The 19,804-nt window shown below is 41.9% G+C and overlaps 1 protein-coding gene across 5 annotated transcripts in view; it reads left to right on the top strand.

The window, feature by feature from the left end:
• The window catches only part of LOC117768033 (DNA repair protein XRCC4-like), a 24,414-nt gene extending 4,610 nt beyond the window's left edge, over positions 1-19,804 (top strand). For 2 of the 5 annotated variants that reach the window (XM_034596078.1, XM_034596077.1), the window contains exons 2-8: positions 1,250-1,406; positions 2,510-2,712; positions 10,808-10,974; positions 11,617-11,763; positions 12,887-12,987; positions 16,272-16,404; positions 18,175-19,804. In XM_034596078.1, coding sequence (XP_034451969.1) covers positions 1,268-1,406; positions 2,510-2,712; positions 10,808-10,974; positions 11,617-11,763; positions 12,887-12,987; positions 16,272-16,396 — 882 coding nt within the window. In that variant the 5' untranslated portion in view covers positions 1,250-1,267 and the 3' untranslated portion in view covers positions 16,397-16,404; positions 18,175-19,804. Of the gene's footprint in view, positions 1-1,249; positions 1,407-2,509; positions 2,713-10,807; positions 10,975-11,616; positions 11,764-12,886; positions 12,988-16,271; positions 16,405-17,505; positions 18,067-18,174 lie in introns of those variants that run through there. The other 3 variants (XM_034596080.1, XM_034596079.1, XM_034596081.1) reach the window with 3 other exon arrangements.

The raw sequence follows: 19,804 nt of genomic DNA, 5'->3' as shown, positions 1-19,804 counted from the left end.
GTTACAGTAACTAATGAGTAGCTGGGCTCACTTCATGGGGTTAAAGTTGAGCCCTTCATCCAGCCACACCCCTTCTAGAAGCACAAAGGGTCAACTTTAATCTGTTGCAAGGGTCCTAGTGTGAATGCACATATGCACACACTGGTGTGTGTTTCTCTGTGTGTGTGTGTGTGTGTGTGGAGAGAGCACATGTGCATGTTTCATTCTGAACAACCTTGATTGTGTGCTCTGTCAGGGGGTACTAGAAAGAATCCCAAAAGAACGTGCTGTCAGGTCATAACTTACAGCATAGTGTCCGAAGGCCCTCATTTTCATTTTTTCCAACATGTCCAGCTTGGCTAACTACCACTTTAGCTGTCCTTTTCCCTCCATCTCCACACACTTTGCCCTGTATTTAAGCCTGGAAGATTCCCAACTCACCTCTCACTTCACGTGGAAGCACTAATCACATGTTCTGACCTGGACATCCGTAATCAAGTAAAACTTTCTCAAGCCTCTCGAGGAGATAAACAATGTAATGGTGGCGACGATTCTGGAAATGTCCTACTTGTCCCAAATTATCCACTAAAATCGAATAAATGAGATTTCAAAATTAACTAATAGTAGTCTTATCTAATGTGTAATAAGGTAGTGTAGTCATTGTGTTTAGTGTAGCTTTTATAGCCTTAGTTGAGCTTGAAAGTTTGAGAGCTTAATTGGATTCATCAATCCTTGAGGGGATTTTTTACCAGATTGACATTTGAAGACTAAAATAGTTTGACTCTGGTAGGATGTCCTCACTAATAATTCTTTGCATTTCATATCCTTAGATAAATGTACAGAAAGATTCAAATCATACAGCAACTCTGCCTTTATGATAATCTTCTTCTGTTTATCTTTAATAGCATGTAATTACTTTGCTGGTGGTCAGGGAGCCCATGCTCCCACACACAACCCTGCCAGAACCTGTTTATCTCCCTGTAGTTCCTCTGACTCAGAGACCCCCATCGAGGACACACACGAGGACTTTTATTACCAAAGCCAACTAGTGAAACAATGAGGCGCATTGTTTCAGCTGGAAGATTAACACAACCTTGCAACATCAAACTGTACTGATTGGACTTTCGTTGCATGGGGGCCCAGAGCCAAACACTTACAGTTGGGCCACTAAATGACTTGAAAACCAATGCAGTGGTCTCGTTGCTGGGAAAATGAATCACAATGATCCATTGTTAAGAGTTTCTGAATTTCTATGTATGATTTTCTGCAGGTCTACAGTTGGTAAGACATGAGTGGCACAGTCCGCCAGATCACAATAACCACTGATCCAAGTACCCCCTACTTCCTGCGAGTGGACTGGGCAGAGGACCTGGGTGCTGGATTTACATTAGCTCTCACTGATGGCAGCTCGGCGTGGATCGGAGAAGGTACATTTCATTCTTAATAAACCCCAACCAATTTTTGGGGCTGATGCCGATATGAGGGATATATAAAATGGCAGTGTTTTCTAAGATGTCGTTATCAAACCCATATGGCAAAGAAATTGATTATAACCATGACTAAAATGAAAACACAAATACAACCAATATATTGCAGAAAATAGCCATTATTTAACGTACAATGTAAACATAAATGCACATTTTTCCATTGGATTCTTTATTTTGTCAAATTAAACTTTTCATACTAGCAAACATGGACGCAGGTACATATGTCTTTGAAAGGCCCATAGCGCCAAATCTTTTCATCGTCATTAGATAAATCTGTCAAGCTCTAATTCTCATGCAACATCTCTTATGGTTTTATTTTTGCTTAAATGTGTGTTTACATGTAATTTCATTTAAAGACTTAAATCTCTTAACCATTGACTAGCCTTTGCCTCGCTGTCCTAATTGTGCAGGCACCTGGCTGAACCCAATCTCATAATATTGTAACTCTGGGTCCTTTAACCGGAGGGACAGCGATGACCTTGTTTCATCGTCCCTCTTCACTTCTGTTCTGCAGCTTACAGGTGTATAAATTAGATTAAACGCTACAAGGCTTGTCTTTGTATGTGCAAGTCAGTGTTTTCTCTGTGTGTGTGTGTGTGTGTGTGTGTGTGTGTGTGTGTGTGTGTGTGTGTGTGGTTAAATATGCACATGAGTACGTTTTCTGTGGAAAGACACCTGGAACATAACTGCTCCCTAGTTTTCCATCGCTGTCCATCTGCAGAGCTGACAGGCAGCGATGGGGTTGTGACAGCTATGTGGGGGCTTCTGGGTCGTCAGCATTTCAGTGTTTGATGTGTTAATTGGGACTCTCAACCCCTTGTGAGCAGCTGGGAAACAGCTGATGACATTCCCTTCTCTACATGCTTCTCTTAAAATCCCCTTTCACATGCATCCACGCACATAATCCTTGTTTATATTTTTGTCTGCAGTTTACCTTTAGCCCTCTGTCGGGTTGCTCTCAACTGTGACTTGAATATCACACAAAAATGAGAAAAAATGCCTGTAAGAGCAAACAGTGTTTTAAGCAACACCTTTGTGTTCAGTTTCAGAAGATGAGGTGACAAAGGAAGCCAGTGAACTGGGAGTCACAAGAGAAAACTATGTGAAGGATCTTCTTCTAGCACTAACAAGGAGTGGTAAAGGAAGAGGAGGACGACGGAGAGGGAGCGACAAGAAGGCGTATTCTTTCCACCTGACTCCAGATCACTGTCATCTCTCATATCAGAAGTTCTGTGATGACATCACGGTGAGCAAAAGCGTTGGGTCGATATTTAGAATGACTTATTATAAGAGTTTTGTATGTATGTATGTATGTATGGTCCAGCTAACAAATCCTTCACTTTGAACAAAGTCACACAAGCAGCAGCTTTAAGGCTGTGCTCAGACAGATGCGGCCTCCAGACATGCACTGATGTTCAGGCTTAGATTTTCCTGAGTGGGCTACATGCTTGAAATTTCAGAGTCAAACATTTCCCTGGACATTTCCTGCCAGCCCCCTAGTATAATGTAAAAATTATCCCATATGAGAATACAGCAGGAAAATGTTAGGAAAATTCACAATGAAAAAAAGGTGCCATCGAAGTAAAAGACACTGATGAAGTTGTCAACTTGGAAAGACAACAAGATTCAAGAGCTTTTGGCGATGCCATTGTCAATGCACTGTAAACAAAAACACCATGCATTCCGCAACAGAATTAATACATCATGTCCAGCCTCCTTCCTGCTCTACCCAGGCGCCAACCCTCATCTGAATGTTCTGGACATTTTCCTGCTGGGTTCTTTTTATGTGAAAGATAAACTCCTAATTTTTTTCAGACGTTTACAGAGTTCCTGTCTGAACAGGTAGACAGTGGCACTGTGTGAAATATGCTGCTCGTTAATTTTTATTCACTGGGATGGCCGTAATGGCACAGCAGTCTCATCAGTACCTGTAACAGTGGGCCTCCACCAACACCACTAACGTTGCCTGCACTGGCATCTTTCAGTGCAGCAGTTTGTTCTCTCTTTCCTCACATCAATATGTCTGCAGTTTCAAACTGCTTTTCTCTCCTCCTGACATAAAGCACAAAGTGACTGGAACTGTTGGCAGTATGGTTCTTCATTTGGATGATATTTGCTGGAACTGGTTTTGGGAGAATTTCATCATCGGCACCAAGAGCCCTTTAACAGGGCCTTATAAAAAAAAAAGAAAGAAAGTCTAACAGAGGCATAGCAAACTCAAGTGGGTATTTTTGAAAGGCAAACGTGGAATCCGCACATCGTGCACGTACCTCTTGTCCCTGTTCCCTGAGGAAAAATGCTACTAACGACATACAACAAAATGGAAAGGAAGTCTTATTTTTTACAGGGGGCTGTTAAAAAGATAAGGTTTATAGTCTTCCAACATTATGGCAGAATTAGAAAGGATTGGTTTCCCTCAGGCCACAGTTGAAAAAGCCAAAGATAGGAATCATTCAGTTTGTTGCCAGTCATCCGATTGCAACCGTACAAGGTAGATAATGGCTACAGTTCGTAAAAGAGGTTTGTTGATTGAACATTGGTCAAATGGTAATGCTGAGTTATACAGTAATGTAAGCAAACCCTGTCCTACATGAAAGCACATCTCCTGTTAAATGTATTCTACGGTCACAAAGAATGAAAAAGTTCTGTACTGTATCTCTGCTGAGGTGGTTCTTACAAAGTGAGCGACAGGTTTGATGGAGTGCAGGTCGTGATGCATTCAGTGGACGTCGGTGTTATTCTTCCAAACTGAAAGGGATGCTTTTGCCTTGAGGGAGCATTGCACTCGGGGTCCTGGGAGCTCTGTGCAAGTAGAGGAGAGCAGAGGGAGAAGGCCAGTGGGTTAGAAACATTGTAGAGACCATAAAGCTCTGATTTACGGGCTGGGCCGTTCCCATCTAACAACGTTAAACAACAGTTGATTGAGAGCCTTTTTCTTTCTCCAACTACCCCCAGGCTTTCTTTGTCTCTGTGAGAGTGGGGCAGTGCAGACAAGTGTTCCTACAGTGTGTGTGTGTGTGGGGGGGGGTGTGTGTGTGTGTGCATGTATCTGTGTCCGGACATGTGCAGACATCTGTTGGTTTTAGACGAGGATGCCAAGCTTCCAGCATTCAGGTGTCAAACTTGACAGATCAGTATCTTCTTTTTCTACTCCACTGGTTAAAATGGCTAAAATCTTTAAGTCCTAGATTTCAATCCACTAAATATGCCTGTGAAAATGTTGAAAAATGCGGTTTCTCACGAGGTTATAAAAATCTCTGGATTTGTCCATTATTTTAATGGGTTTTTCTCTGATCTATACCCCATCCCTCCACCAAGCTTCATGGAAATCTGCTGACCAACCGACCAACAAAAAAACTGACGTATGGTAACAAAAACTGACTCCTACCTGGGATTCTTCTGGGGACAACCTTTGGCGTAATGGTAGATAATCAAGGCCTTTTTAAATGTAGTATAATAGATCATTCACAGTGCATTTCTGATGCCTGGATAAGCTTTGTGGCTGAGAGACAAACTGATGATTTGACTTTTATATTCCCTAATTTAAGACTTTAAGTGGTTTGACATGACATAAATGAGCTCTCTTCCTTTTACTGGAGGTCGTTTTTCTTCTTCTCTGTTGCCTAAAGGAGCAACTACACCACACAAAATGAGTAACAAATCTGTCCATTCTCACATCTATTTTTCAAAAAAAGTAATCCAATACTCACAATGTTGCTAATGGGACCCTGTGTGTGTGTGTGTGTGTGTGTGTGTGTGTGTGTGTGCGTGTGCGTGTGTCCGTGTGTGTGTGGTAGACACAAATCTAAGAATCCTGGGGGACTATATGCAAAACTTTGCAAACTACCAGTCTTGTCTCACACCTGTAACACCTTTTTTACCTCGCTGCTGATGGAACATATTTTCCCAGCCAGATAATTGGAGGGTGCAGAAATGGCCAAAAATGAGGCAGGTTTCCTTTGGGAGCAGAAGAAAGGCGGGTAGAGACGAAACAGGTGGTGAATTTAACCTGACATTAATATTTTATGTGACCCCAGAAGTTGTAATGATGAATGTAATTTGGGTGTTCGTTGTTAAACTACTTCTCAGCAGGTGTTTAAATGGCCATGTCAGACATTATCCCCTCCTTAATGTCTATTTAAGTACTGTATCAATCTGTCACTGGTGGGGGAAAAAAATCCAGCACTGACACTTGGCAGCACAGACACTGAATAATCTTGCAGATTAAATGGAAGAGACTATACATCTGTTTAGGATCACCTCATTTTGGCTCACACTTGACAAGACAACACAAACTTTCTTTCAGTCTTGTGTTTTCAAATCTAAATTCACCGACATAAATTGAATACACAATTGTTGTACGGTACTTTAGTCTTGAGCGCGGCTTTATTTTACATCGAATACATGATTCAGTGCTGTGACAAGTGGCAAGATAGACACACCAATGTTATTCACATGCTTCCCTTCAGACCAGCTTCTGTCCAGGGAGACTGGGATTCTTAATTCCTGACAGTTGTGGTTATTGAAGCCACAGGATTCTGGATCAGTCTGTGTGGACGAATGTGACATGGATGTTCCATGTTTTGTGATTGTCACACTCATGTGTTATATAGTTCACTGGGGATTCCTGCTGTGGAGCTCGATGGCAGCCAGCAAATTCACTGGAGTAGTCCATTTCCTCTCCGCCTTATAAAATCAAATCATAAATTCTGAGGTGTGGAGAACAGAACTGATATAAAGGTCTAAAAGTGAAAACTTTTCAGATAGAGACACAATAACAACATACATTTTCACGGGACTTATTTCTAAAGCCAGGTTTTAGCAAATTTGAGCAATAAAATGTTATTGTTAAATTGCACAAACCAATTCTATTGTTTGCAGTAAGAGCAGCGCCCCTTATCTGTGCTTTCTCAGAACCATCAGTGTCATCAGTGTGGTTATACCAAAGAGCAGCATCTGCCACCATTTGGATCTTTTCAACAACATTAGTTAATGTCAACAATTTGGAGAGACCAGAAGAGAGAAGCCTTATTGTTGGTGAGAAAACCTTCAATGCCTTGAAGTGGCCAAAGTGCTTTTCTTGTGGTTTCATAAAAAAAAATTAAAATCAACAATCATCGAAACACTAAAAACAAATATGAAGACATATTGTTTACATGTTTGGCTTTTGCAGATGTATTCACGTTTTTGTTCTGCTCTTGGTGTCTGGGAAACTTTGTTGCAACAGGAAGCCAGATTTCAAACCTGACCACATTGAAAAGTCTGATCCTCCGACGCATTCCCCCCTGCTGTCACCACCAGCAACTTCCACCTCATGCTAGTTGTTCACTTACTTAAACTTAATCTCTCTCGTTGATGTGTACATTATACGTGACATAATCTATTCTTGCCCTGCTACAAATAGTCTGAGAGAGAAAGTGTTTTCCTCGTGTTCTGTGCCATGCTGCAGCATTCCCGTTGTTTTTGAGAGCATCTATGTGTTATCAGGAAGGGACTGACTGCCGTCTCCCCTCACTTCCTGCTCTTTATCTGGCCTCACGCCCCTGCACGTCAGATGGAAGGGAGTTGATGGGACAAGCTGAGCTCCACTCGAGCCCACTCATCCCATATTGTGCACCTCAGCCCACCCTTGAACACTGTCTCTTTGTCATTATGCACACCGTGCTCACCCACTCACTTCCCTGTTCCCTTGAGCACAATAGTTATTTTCAGACAAGAAGTTTGATCACTATTGTTATGATGCGGCCATTGTTCTTGTCTTGCTTGACATTGTGCAGATGCAATTGATAGCTGGACTTTTTAGTGAGAAACGACATAAATGAATATGACAGACATAGTCAAATTGAATTACAATAATATCCATTTTATTGATTAGTGCTTATTGATTAAATTGAGTTTATTGTCCTCTAATCATTTGAAATAAATGGTGGGTGAGGTCTCCAGCTGTGTGGTGGACGTGCAATAAGGAAAGCTTTGTGTCCTCGGTGTCCACAGTGGGTCGTAGTATAATTTTCACTGTGGCTGTGTTCTTTTGGCTCCGTCGTCCACACCTACGTCCCCTCCCCCCTTCTCCATGGGTTTGACCTTATGGTCTGGCTAGCTGTCTGGAGATGTTCACACAAACAAACAGATAGACCACACACACACACACACACACACACACACACACACACACACACACACACACACACACACACACACACACACACACACACACAAACTAATCTGTAATATAATGTGACAAAAAATCGTCCTAAGGAGATGATTTTTAAAATCACATATTTTACAAAACATGGGTGTTAACAATGTTTTTTTTTTTTTTAAAGTCTTGTGCCTTATGCTATCAGAGGCTGAGCCATTAACTTATCTTTGAGTTGTTTTAGTTAAGAAAAGCAGTAGAAATATGTGGCAGTGGGTTGTGCATAGACAAACAGTCTGACCTCCCACACCTTGGCAGAGGTTGGCAGCAGGGAGCAGACTGACCTTTAACTTTATCTCTGTGTCTCAAGAGAGAAGCCAAAGCTCAAGAAAATAAAGAGCTTTCAGCCTTTTGCTGTCGTTCAACAAATAACTTGAACCAATAATAAAAAAAGGTTTTCATTGTCTGTCACTGATTAGTTGAAGTTATCATGCTGCTTGGCTACATAGTGAATCTTCCCTCTTTCCGTGCAACACAGTAAGCTGAAGGTAAACCTTAGCTGATGTGGAATTTATACTGTTTACTGCAGTAGTGAAACACACAAACTTCTGTATTTGAAGGAAGAAACAAACAGCATCTGTATGAGGGCTATTTTCTTTGTTGATCCAGTGAATGCAGGTTGTGTTTCCAGCAGTTTTGATCCCTGTGTCTGGTGTGTTAAACTGGTAACATTGTGTGAACATGCAGGTTAAGAACATTTATGGTCTTAGACGTGTTGGTGGGTAAAACTGTGATGACTAAGTTAAAATGTGGAGATACACATGTACCTTCACTTTATCCCTCCTCACTGATTTATTACCAAATGACAGTTCCAGGTAGCACAAGGTAGAGGAAACGTCTTCGAAGTATCCATGATCACTTACACTATTCAAAAAGCCAAACACCACTCGTTCTCACTGGGCCTCCGCCTGCACTAGTCTCACCATTAATGGAGGACTATGTGGTACAAACACTGAATCAATCTCATGTCACACAAAATCCTTTTGAATCCCGAAGAGGAGCCTGCACGGGATCACGGTGACATCCTGATGTTTCTCTAGGTTTTTACGAGTTCCTGGGAACCTCGCGCTCCTTTTAGATCCTGGGTGGTCTCATCTAGTCCAGGTCCCATTAAGATAAGTTTAGTGGAATCACTGATTTCGTCGTCGTGATCAAGTTAGGTATTGGCAGCCTTTGCAAGAGTTTTCTCTGGGTTTTTTGAAAATTGATTAAATCTATATTTTTGAATATAAAGTAAATATAAAGTAATGTAAAGTGAGAGGCAGGGGAAGAGAAAATAGAGGAAAAGAAGAGAAAGATGGATGGAAGTGGATTAAAGGAAGGTATAGACAGGTAGGTTGAGGTAATGAAGCTGTGGGAGCGACGTGAAGCGAATGTCCACTCACTGAAACATGTTCTCGTTCCCCAGCGGAGGGAAAAACAGCTGTGTGGCCTGCCAGGACAGAATCAACCTGGGAAAAAAATGACAAGTATTTTATGAGAGCGTTTGAAGATGGCGGCTTTATTATAGTGGGTCTGTGACCCCTGAGCCCAGCCCAGCAGATTTAGCAGCTCGTCACCTTCTGGTTTCCCAGTGCATCGTGAGCATTACCTTTCCCTGTGTGTCTGTGAATGGGAATGTCTCCAAGGCAACACGCAAATGAACATTGTGCTGCCATTTGAAAATGTGTTTCGTCAGGCAGCTTTGAAGGTAGGCAGTTTTCACTCTGTGTTTTATACTGCGCCTCGAGGGATTCTCTAGTTAATTATTGTTTGCTGTAATTTGACTCCTGTTTTACCAATTTAAATATAGAGGGCTTCAGTGGAATTTAGAACATTTTACTAACTAAATGTTCAAAAAAATTTCTGCATTTCTCTGTAGCCAGCAGTAATATCCCAGTCCTGCTGTGTGACTAAGTGCCAAACTGCAAACTGAATGAGGAATGTTTTATTACTTCTGAAGCCTGCCTGTGATTCCAAAGAGCCACTGACAAAACCCAACAGAGGAAACTGTGTGCTCACTTGGTCAGTTTACTGCCGACCAGTCAATTCATCCTGTATTTCTCCCAGACAGAAGAGAAAGCCTCATCATCCTAAAAAGTCTCCCACTTCAGAGAAGTGTGATGTAATGGTTTGTTGCACGTCCATATTGCACAACGTCTTGGGATAGCAGCGAGGTGCAAGCGCTTGCTCATTTTTCACTGTAAGCAGATTTCAATAGCTGCTTTCGAAGAGAGGATTAGGCTATTGACTCAAATCCGGCCTGTTACTCATGTCAGGAGAATGGTGCGAGATGTGCTTGGTAACTTCCTCCAGCTTTTCCTAGAGGAACCCCAGGTACTCCCGGGGCAGCTGGGAGATAACTGATTAAATCCAGTATGTTTTCACCTCCTAGTGGGGCAAAATCAAAGGTAAGCACCCAGAGGTTATACTTACCATGTACCATGACCTACATTAAATAGATAGTTCACCCAGAAATGAAAGTTCACTCATTATCTACTCGCCACTATACAAATAACATGCCTCCATACTGCTCGTGTGGTGTCATCCAAGTGTCCACAAGCCCCGACATTCATATTCGACTCGTGGTCATTTCCACAAGTATTTACGAATAATGAAGCAAGCCAACCTGCAGAGAGAATATCATTGCGTTATACTAAGTTAACTTAGTGATACTAAGTTGATGTTCCTGTAATTTATAATAAAGCAGTCCAGTTGTATTACCTCTGCCAAAGAGGTTGTGTTGTTTGGTTGTTTGTTGGATTATCCAAATGCCACTCAATCCATTTCCATGAAATTGAGTTTGAAATTGAGTCATGCTCCATGACTCAAGAAGAAAACCCATTCCATTTTGGTGCAGATGCAGATCAGGGGGCAGATCCAGGAATTTTTCCCCACTTTTTAAAATATTGTTAGACAGGGCATTTTACAACATTTTAATTATTTCTCAGAGATTAATTCATGGAACTTGATGACAAATCAGCCAAGTTTAGGGGACTGATATTTCTGAGTGTGTGCAATTTGTTGCAGATAAAAATCCAGATAGTGAATTTAAATGTGGTTTCATAAGGAGACTGTTGGGCCTTGGTGGAGGTATTCCTTTCTACTGTGTGCCATTCTGATTTTATTTGGCTTTCAACTCTTCTTTTCCTCTGTCCTCCAGGTGGACTTGGGCTTGGTGGAGCTCCAACCGGCTCCAGACCCTCTAGAGCTGAACCGGGAGATGATTGGCCAGTCCCTGAAGCGCAGCACAGATCTGCAGTCAGAAAACTGCCGGCTACTGGAGGAGAACTGTGGACTGAAACAGGAGCACCATCGAATACTCACAGAGTAAGAAAGAGGAGGAAAGCAACTCTGCTGGTTGTGTAAAATGTGTGTTTATGAAAGAATATGTGATAGAGAGAAAAATGGGAACTGCACAGAAAGAGTCAAATTGTTTGGTGTTCAGATGATCAGAGCTGGTATTTGTTTTTTGATCCTCCTGTTTGCTCCCTTTGCTTTTGCTGAGCCGCTAGCTGTTTGTATTCACAACAATCACCCAGTATGACATCATCACTGGTCGCCCATTTCAGAGGGATTGAGGGTTCCGCCCAGTGTTGCAAACTGATCTTGTGATTTCGGGGAACTGACTCCAAATGATTTACTTGCGTCTTTTATTTTATATTTCCCTGGCAAATTACATGTTTTCAAATATTTTTTTTTATCTTATTGTTTATATGCGTCTCCATTCCTCTGACAATAAATTACACATTGTCAGACCTGGATACTGAGGCTAACTTATTGTATGTCTGCACAGGGTGGAGGCATCAGTATCATCCATCTTAGCAAATTGCTCTCAGACGGCAGATCAACACTAAACCTCAGCTTTTAAAACATGTAGCTTTCTGGCTGTGTGTGCATGTGCACATGTGTAAATGTGCAACAGTGAGTGTGTTTTTTTGCACATTGGTGTCTGTGTGATTTTGTCTCCAGGCTGGAGAAGCATGTTCAGGATAAGAAGATGATGGAGAAGAAGCTTTACTCACGTTTTGTCCTGGTGCTGAATGAGAAGAAGGCGAAGATCCGGGGCCTGCAGGACACCGTCCACCAGCTCCAACAGACCGCTGACAAGCGGCACAGGTCAGCAGCTGCCATGAACCCAGATTTCCCCTGCCCTCCTCTGACTCTGTGATGCTCTAGTATACCTGGCTAATTTGCCTCCTTAAAAATAAGGACCCAGAGAAATCTGGTTTTCAATTACAGGGTTTACTGGTTGATAAATGTGCTCAGAACAAAAAAACTGTGTCTGATACTCCGGACAGTAAAGTTATACCTATCAGTTGATACCGTGAGATATAGACATGTAGTTGTGATTTGTTAATAGCTTCGGGGGATTTACATCAAACGCTGTCAAGGCAATATATATATGACTATTTTACATTTCAACCCACATCATTATTGATTATAAAGCTTCCCAGAAATGTTCTTTTATTATCATCACTATCAATGAATCCATATCTATTAGTCTGATGAATATTTTTTCAATTAATCAAGCCATTATTTGGTCTTTAGAAAACTGGAAATTCCTATTACAATTCCAAGAAATGCAAAAATATTCAGATGAGGAAAGAAAAAACTTCAGAAGTGGATGGAATCATCAAATAGGAAAATAAGGATTAACATTTATCACAATATTTGCTGAGCTACTTTCTTTCAATACACTAATTACTACACCGCCAGTCCACACGTTAGACTACTTTACAATAACATGTAATTCAACATGTTATTTTAATTATGTAACTCATCACTAACAGGCCTCTTGCATCACAGCACCTTTGATTGTAATTGAGGGATGAACATTTCATGAGTTACACTGTATTGTGCAACAATTGCTTCAGCATTTGATCAAATTCAGAATAAATCATTATAATCTGGTCATTGCTTTAGTTGCTTGCAAGTTCTTTTACCACGTCGGTCAGCACATGTGGTTTGCCACACTACTGGCTTCTGCAGAACACTGACAATGGCTCAATTGTTCTTCTGTACAAGCCTCTGTTAGACCCTCCGTCACTGCAGGCCAACGTGCTTGGATGGAAGTTTTACTCATAATTGTTCCGAACATGTCGGGCTTTGCCACTGTCCCTTGTGGTCAATAATATTAAGTATTGAACGATGATTACCTAAAGGTTTGGCCAGAACAGTAAAATGAGATGCTCGTTTTTTTTGTCTTTTTTCCCTCTCAAACTTGGGTTATTTCTTCCAGTGACGATGAAGCAACTGTGGATGAAGATGGCAGTCAGAACAGAGGAGAGGAGACCGTTCCGAGCAGCCATCCATCTCAGGAGCAAACCATCTTAATCACAGGTGTGTGTGTGTGTGTGTGTGTGTGTGTGTGTGTGTGTGTGTGTGTGTGTGTGTGTGTGTGTGTGTGTGTGTGTGTGTGTGTGTGTGTGTGTGTGTGTGTGTGTGTGTGTGTGTGTGTGTGGAGCTGGCTGGTTTACAGCCTGCACACTGTATGCAGTGTGCAGGCTGTAATTTCCACAGAAGGAAGACTGAATATTTCAGATTGAATAATTGGGTGTCACAATAGTTGAAGTTTTTTCATCCTAGCCTGCAACTCAATATGTTGCAACAGTAATACTGATTTAAAAAACCAAACAGAAAAATCCCCCTCTAATTACTCTGATCAGAATAACAAAGGCCTTGGAATCGGAGCCGAACCAGTGCAATATATGAAATAATGAGACCTGGCAGTTAGCTGCGTGAGTTTATATTATATATTTATAAAGATGGACAAAATGACAGCTCTCAAAAGTGAAGCCACATCATCTTTATTGACCCCTGGTGGCAGGCTGCAATATAGGTCAAAAACCCTGCCTCATTCAATGTTCGTGGATCAAACTAAAAAGTCGAAACACACATCAAATCATCTTTTTTCAAAGTTGGTTTCTGTCATTTCAGATAGTTGTTATCACACTGATAGTATGTTAAAGTTAAATTGCACCTAATCTTAAAGTTGTATTTATATGTGCATCCAGTCTCAGTGGGTTAATGCTACATATTAAAGGGTGAACACAAACCTACCAGATAATGCATGTATCAGTCAGATAGGGTGAAAGATGGGGCCACATAAGCGAAATTTAAATATCGTTCCATCTGTTGACATCACTCATTTTGGACTCAGGGCACCTTTGTCTAAATTTTACGGTTCCACAAGCAGAAGCAAGAAATTGGGCTGCAGTATTAGTTACACTTACACCATGTCTTATGAAACTGGGTGTGCAAGTGTTGAACATGGCAAACGTTCGCCCATTCCCGATACTTCTTGTGATGTCATAGGTCACGATGTGACTCAGTAATGATGTCGACTCTTCAGTGAAACTCACAGGTTTTAGCTTTCCTTTACTAATTTTACAGGCTAATAAACTTGACAGTTGAACGTAATTGATTGTGCAAGGAGTAGGTTTAAAAGTGAACTTAAAAGCACACAAGCAGAGTGCGTACCCTCGGGTAGCTGGGTTCTGGGAAACACTTGTCAGTGAGTCATAAACCCACCCAGCAGAGTCCGCTGTGATTGCTTGCACACGGCCGACCGTGAGGTGGTCCTCCTCTTCCTGCATCACGCAGAGCGGCCGTGATGTCACATGTGCTGATTCATACCCCCTCTACCTCGGTGCTGCAATCTGCTGGGATACCCCACTTATCGCTCTCTCAATGGCCTTGTTTGTCTTCAGAGCCAAACTCCAGGCACCCCGAGAGGATAATACATTTGCGAAACACGTTGATGTCGTAGTGACTTCAGCAGATTTAGTTTTTTTTGGCCCTCACTCACTCACACACACATACACACAGACACGTGTACACACACCCTCCTCTCCATGCTCTCTCTCCCATCCTGGCTTCAGTGAAGACGAATGGAGGTTGTAGATTGCGCAGTATGGGTCTTGGCTCACACACTTTGTTGTTCGCAGTCCAGAAAGCTTTTACAGTGGTTTCTTGTGTTTTCAGCCTGTCAGTGTAAATCACACGGCACCTCTGTCTTTACTAAATGCCTCAATTAATTTGTTCAACTCTTCTCTTAATATTCAGTGTTTTTTGTGCGTGTGTGTGTGCGTGCGTGCGTGTGTGTGTGTGTGTCTTAGTGTTTATTCTAATTCCCCTGTCTAACAAATCAGTCTCTAGGCGGTTCTCTCTTGGCAATAATTACCGCACTAGAAACAAGACACATAGTCATGTCAAACGCTTTTACAATATGCTAATGGGGCCTAACGCGTTGTTAGTCCTACAAGTTTGCATCAGTCTGCCAGGAACTAATTGATTTATAGCCAACTTCACAGTTGTTGGAGAACATGACACATAAAGGATGAGCTCTAATAGTCTTTTATGTTTAAATATTCAGTAAACATACAAGTAAGTGAAGTAAACTTAGGTGAATTCGAGACCTCTCCGACATTTATTGTGTTCGGAGTCGGCACCCGTTCGGCTATTTCAAAGTTTGACACATAACAGAATTCATGTGCACAACAGCAGATTGATGTTTTATTGACTTATGTCAAGAAGCAGAAGTATGTGCTCTCCTGATTGACATGGTAGTTTGCACCTAGACCTCTACCCAAACCCAACATACTCACTGCCCCTTTGACATGTGCGGCCCCAGTTCATCTTCATGCCCTATAGGCTGCACTTTCATTTTGCAGAGGCCTGATAAGAGAGAGGAGTAATGACTTAGCAGAAGAGGAGACAAAAGAAGAAACTCTCTCTGACCTGATCCCCTCAGGTGCAGCATCTGATAGTGACAGCATAGGAAACGCATCACCCATCGGGGGGGGGACTGGACATAAAAGAGACAGAGATGGATGAAGGAGAATAAATGGAGAGAAGAGAGGCTCAAGGCGTGAAGTATCAGGGAGGGAAAGGAGTAACAGGAAAGAAATGTGATGACATTGAAATTGCTTCTTTTTCACAGTCACAGTGTTACATGAGACTCCATTTTTTATTTTACTGTGAATATCTACACTAGTATTATTTCCACGAGTTTGATCTTTTACTCAACTCAAGTCCTCAAAGTGTTTTCTTTTTATCTAACACAATCCATCGATCTGTGAATCCGAGCAGGCCAGCGGCAGTGTTAAGGGGCAAACAGGTGTGTTCATGCGTCTGTCTGTAAATAAACAATTGTATCTGAGTGTGACCGGGTATGTGTGGAATGCCAGATCTCTATTTCCGATAAAGGTCACAGGACTTTAGGTGTGGGGTTGTCGAAGGGGTTAACACAGGTCATCTGAAGATAATTGCCCCCGAAACTGCAACAAATGTGCCGAAATTGACACTGATGGAGAATCACTTTAGGTGATGAAGACAGAGAATTTTGGGTCCGGTAATAAATCCAGTGGAATCATCCCACAAATCGGAAAGAAGACCTCAGCGTGCAGGCATTTCGAGGCGTCTGTTTCCGAGGCATTCAAGGAACTTGTAGTCGGACAGGGAGAAGTAATTGTGAAGAAATGTAAATGTGAGTTGATTTACAATTGACATGATTGACTTTTCAAACGAACTGCTCTGATTGTTCAGGTATATAAATGATGTAGAAAGAGGCGTTTTCTTAACAGTTTTTGTGTGTGTGTGTGTGCTGTACATTTTTTATGCAGGTCGTAATCTTGTGTGCCACGGCGTCACTGTGGACCACACGTTTTCTGATAACGAAGACGTACAACCGAGACGGAGGCGCAGGTTACTTCGCGCTCCAAGCACCGAGTCCTCTGAGCAGGAATAAAATCACAGGTCAGTCACTACCTCTGCAGAGAAGGCTTTTTTTCGCTCTGTCTGTTTATTTGTTGGTCTGATTATTTAGTTATTTTGATGTGGAGCGGGATCAGGGGGCGGATCTAGGATTTTTTTTCCTTTTCTCTTACTTGGCGTGATGGGGCGTTTTTTCAAAAGTTTCCTTGATTTCTCAGAGATGAATTCATGGATCTTCATGGAAAAGTATCAGGCATGTTTGGGGACTGATATTTATGAGTGTGTGAAATTTGCTGCAGATTCAAATTAAAATCTGTTTCTAGTGTATTTGAAGGTGGTTTCATTCGGGGACTGGAGGCGTGTTCTTTACTGAGTGTTATTGTAATGTGACTGATGCAACCACTGTGTATCACAATATTTAGTATCAAAGTTCTTGAAACTGTTTTCTCTTGAGTACTTAGATGTTTTAAGAAGGAGTTTTTTGGAGTCTCTCTTCACATGCAGTGGGGATACAAATGGCCCTGCAAGTTTTTTGTTTCCGTTCCAGCACTCAGACTAAACAGAAAAACCATCACAGTAACAGATGTCGAATGCCCTACTGAAGTTTTAATCCGCCTTTCCTTCCCCACTTCCGCCATTAAGGAAGCTTGAATCATCATTTTGATGTCATCATTAGTGGTACAGGCAAAACCCACAAATGCACACTTCCCAGCATCCGGCAGTGTCAGCTCCAACACTTGCATATATTTCCATAATTATTTAAGCGTTTTTCTTCATCTTACATCTTAAAACACAGATTGCTTCAGTCATTAGGATCATGCACAACTGCTCCCGCTGCCTCTGGCCTCAACACTGCTCTCAGACGTGGAGCTGGTTTACAGATGCTACAGAATAATTACACTGTCCTCCCAATTGATGATTCAGAAAAACCCATTAAAAGCTACAGTTACTTTTCATATTTTATGTATGGGTCTTAAATTCTGGAACTTTACTGATTTCCCTCCTGGGATCGTGGGTAGAGTTTGTAAAACATTTCCATGGCTGTGAACATCTTAACAACCTGACTTCATAAGGACACACTCAGTGGTGGGTCTGACTGAGCTCTGCAGATTAATCAGCTTCTGTTAATGTTTGGGTTTTCAGAGGTGTCTCCTGAATATCCGGCACAAACACGCAATGTTGTGAGGTCTCCTTCCTCGGCCAACAGCTGCACGCTTTCTCATCCTGACTCACTGCGCCAGAATGACCCGAGGTTCTGTGACTTCCACATTCCACCTCAGACTAATACGTCTATTTAACAGAAACTTGCATCTCCAAAAATGGTGGTGATGTGCGTCGAAACAGTAATAGCAGCTCTCAGTCGCTATCATGTTGTCAGTCAATCTATGGTACATATGAGTTGATAAACCCGAACCACAGTTGTTGCTGTGACACTTCTTTTAAATCCAACAACCTCATAACATCCTCCCACAGCTTACATCTGGGTGTTGGCTGGCAAATAAACAACGCTGCAAATTACTGCAGTGTGTGGTGTTGCTCAGTCCAGCTGAGACATGACAGCAATGGCTTCTGAGTGCAATTGGAAACATGCATTTCTTCTCTCATTTGCATCTTTGCCTTTGCATTTGATCAGATTTCATTTGTTGCCCACTTGTTTTTTTTTTAAACAAAATTATCTCTAGCAGAATACATGATAATGTTTGTATCAATGTATTACATTTAACATGTGATGTTTGTTTTATAACAAAATATTATATTCTACCACTAACCTTTTCTCTCTGTCTCCTCTCCACCCTCCTCCTCGACGTTCAGATGATATCCAGGACTCGTCAACATGATTGAAGCCCTAAATCGAAGGCCTTTTTTCTGATGAACAAGTTTTCTGGATCCCTATCGAGCTATGTGGTGAGCTGGTCAACGCTTATCTCAATACACACAACCAAAACCGTGACAACCAGGCAACCGCATCCTGAAGGTGGCCCCAGTCTTTATGCCAGATTTGGTCCCAAATTGTGAAAGCGATTTTCAGAAAACACAAGCATGTTACTGCCATCTGGTTTGCTTTAACTGCGACAATTACCTGCCAGAGTTCTCACGAGAGACTGGCTGCTCGCCTTGCGTCCTCTATAAATGATGAGAGGATGAACAGTCGATCACAGCCGGTTGTGCCGTAGAGGCTTTGCCCAGATGCGTTAGTATTCGTGTGGTAATATTCACTTAATGCCCAGCAGTGCTTCCTCAGGAGCTGATGGCGCTGCTGGTAAAGACATGGAGAGCATGGCAGAGAACTGTGACCAGGAGTATGGAAGCAATTTCTCAAGAGCTTGACTTCACCCTGTGCTCGAACTTGCGCTGCCAAGCCCCTTGGCCTTGGCTCTGTGTGAGACCAGAGGAAGAGTAACAACTACTGCGGCACAACAGGCTACACCCAGAAAACAGGGTGTCACCACCAAGGAACCGAAGCTGCTTTGTTGCTGCTTATTCATCATGTCTTGCTGATGCTTTCCTCCCTCTTTTCATTATGAAAATAAACCGTATGCCATCTCTTTCATTTCCACTTTCTAAACTAGCATTTTGCAAGAGATAATTTGTCCCCCACGTTTCCTTCTTGTTTACATCTGCCCTTTTATTGTGTCGATGTTCTATGGCCCACACTACCTGAGGCCTGTTTTTCAGTGGGTTAAAAGGGTTATGTTGGCTTCGCCTCTTCGCCTCTTCACCTCTTCCTTTATCTCTTCTACCAGCTTTAGGTCTCAGGGTCATCCCACTGACAATAATGAAGCTAGGTAGACCTGACCATCATTTGACCATTCTACCTCTGACTTCTGAACCCGCCTGCCGTCTTTTATAATTTGGATGATACATATATGTCTGCTGAAGACCACAGGTGGCCGCCGGGATAATCCCGCAACACGCGCTTGCTGCTGTAGTAATCCCTGAAGGAATGTCACACTCCTTGATAAATCCTGTCAATAAAGGCGTGTTATGCAGCGAGGTACAGATCGGTGACCGGGGATAATTGACGGATGGGCGCATGACAACGTGCTGTGGAGGAGGAGACAATGTGGGGAAAAGAGGAGACGCCACTGAATCTTTGGTTTCATTCAGAATAAATAATGATGCTGTGTTTTAATGTTGACTATTTTAAAACATAACATTCGAATAAGGAAACAATACAAATTGGTGTTGTTTCCTTATTTTGACTAGAACCTGATTATTATTTTTTTTTTCTGGTAAAGACTGTATATATTTCTATTTTCAACCAGTTAACTGATTTCTTAATTGGATTTTATTTGTGTATTAAAAATACTCAGTGGATATATTCATATTTTAATTATGTTTTTCAAGTCTTCATGCAAAATATGTGTTGTGAAATGTTTCATAAGATAAGGCCTGTAAAATGTTGTCAGCTTTACTGAAATAAACATTTTACATTGCAAAA

The sequence above is a fragment of the Hippoglossus hippoglossus genome, chromosome 9, assembly GCF_009819705.1.
Source record: "Hippoglossus hippoglossus isolate fHipHip1 chromosome 9, fHipHip1.pri, whole genome shotgun sequence".
In the NCBI taxonomy this organism is placed as follows: domain Eukaryota; kingdom Metazoa; phylum Chordata; class Actinopteri; order Pleuronectiformes; family Pleuronectidae; genus Hippoglossus; species Hippoglossus hippoglossus.
This window is presented reverse-complemented; position numbering and strand designations above follow the sequence as displayed.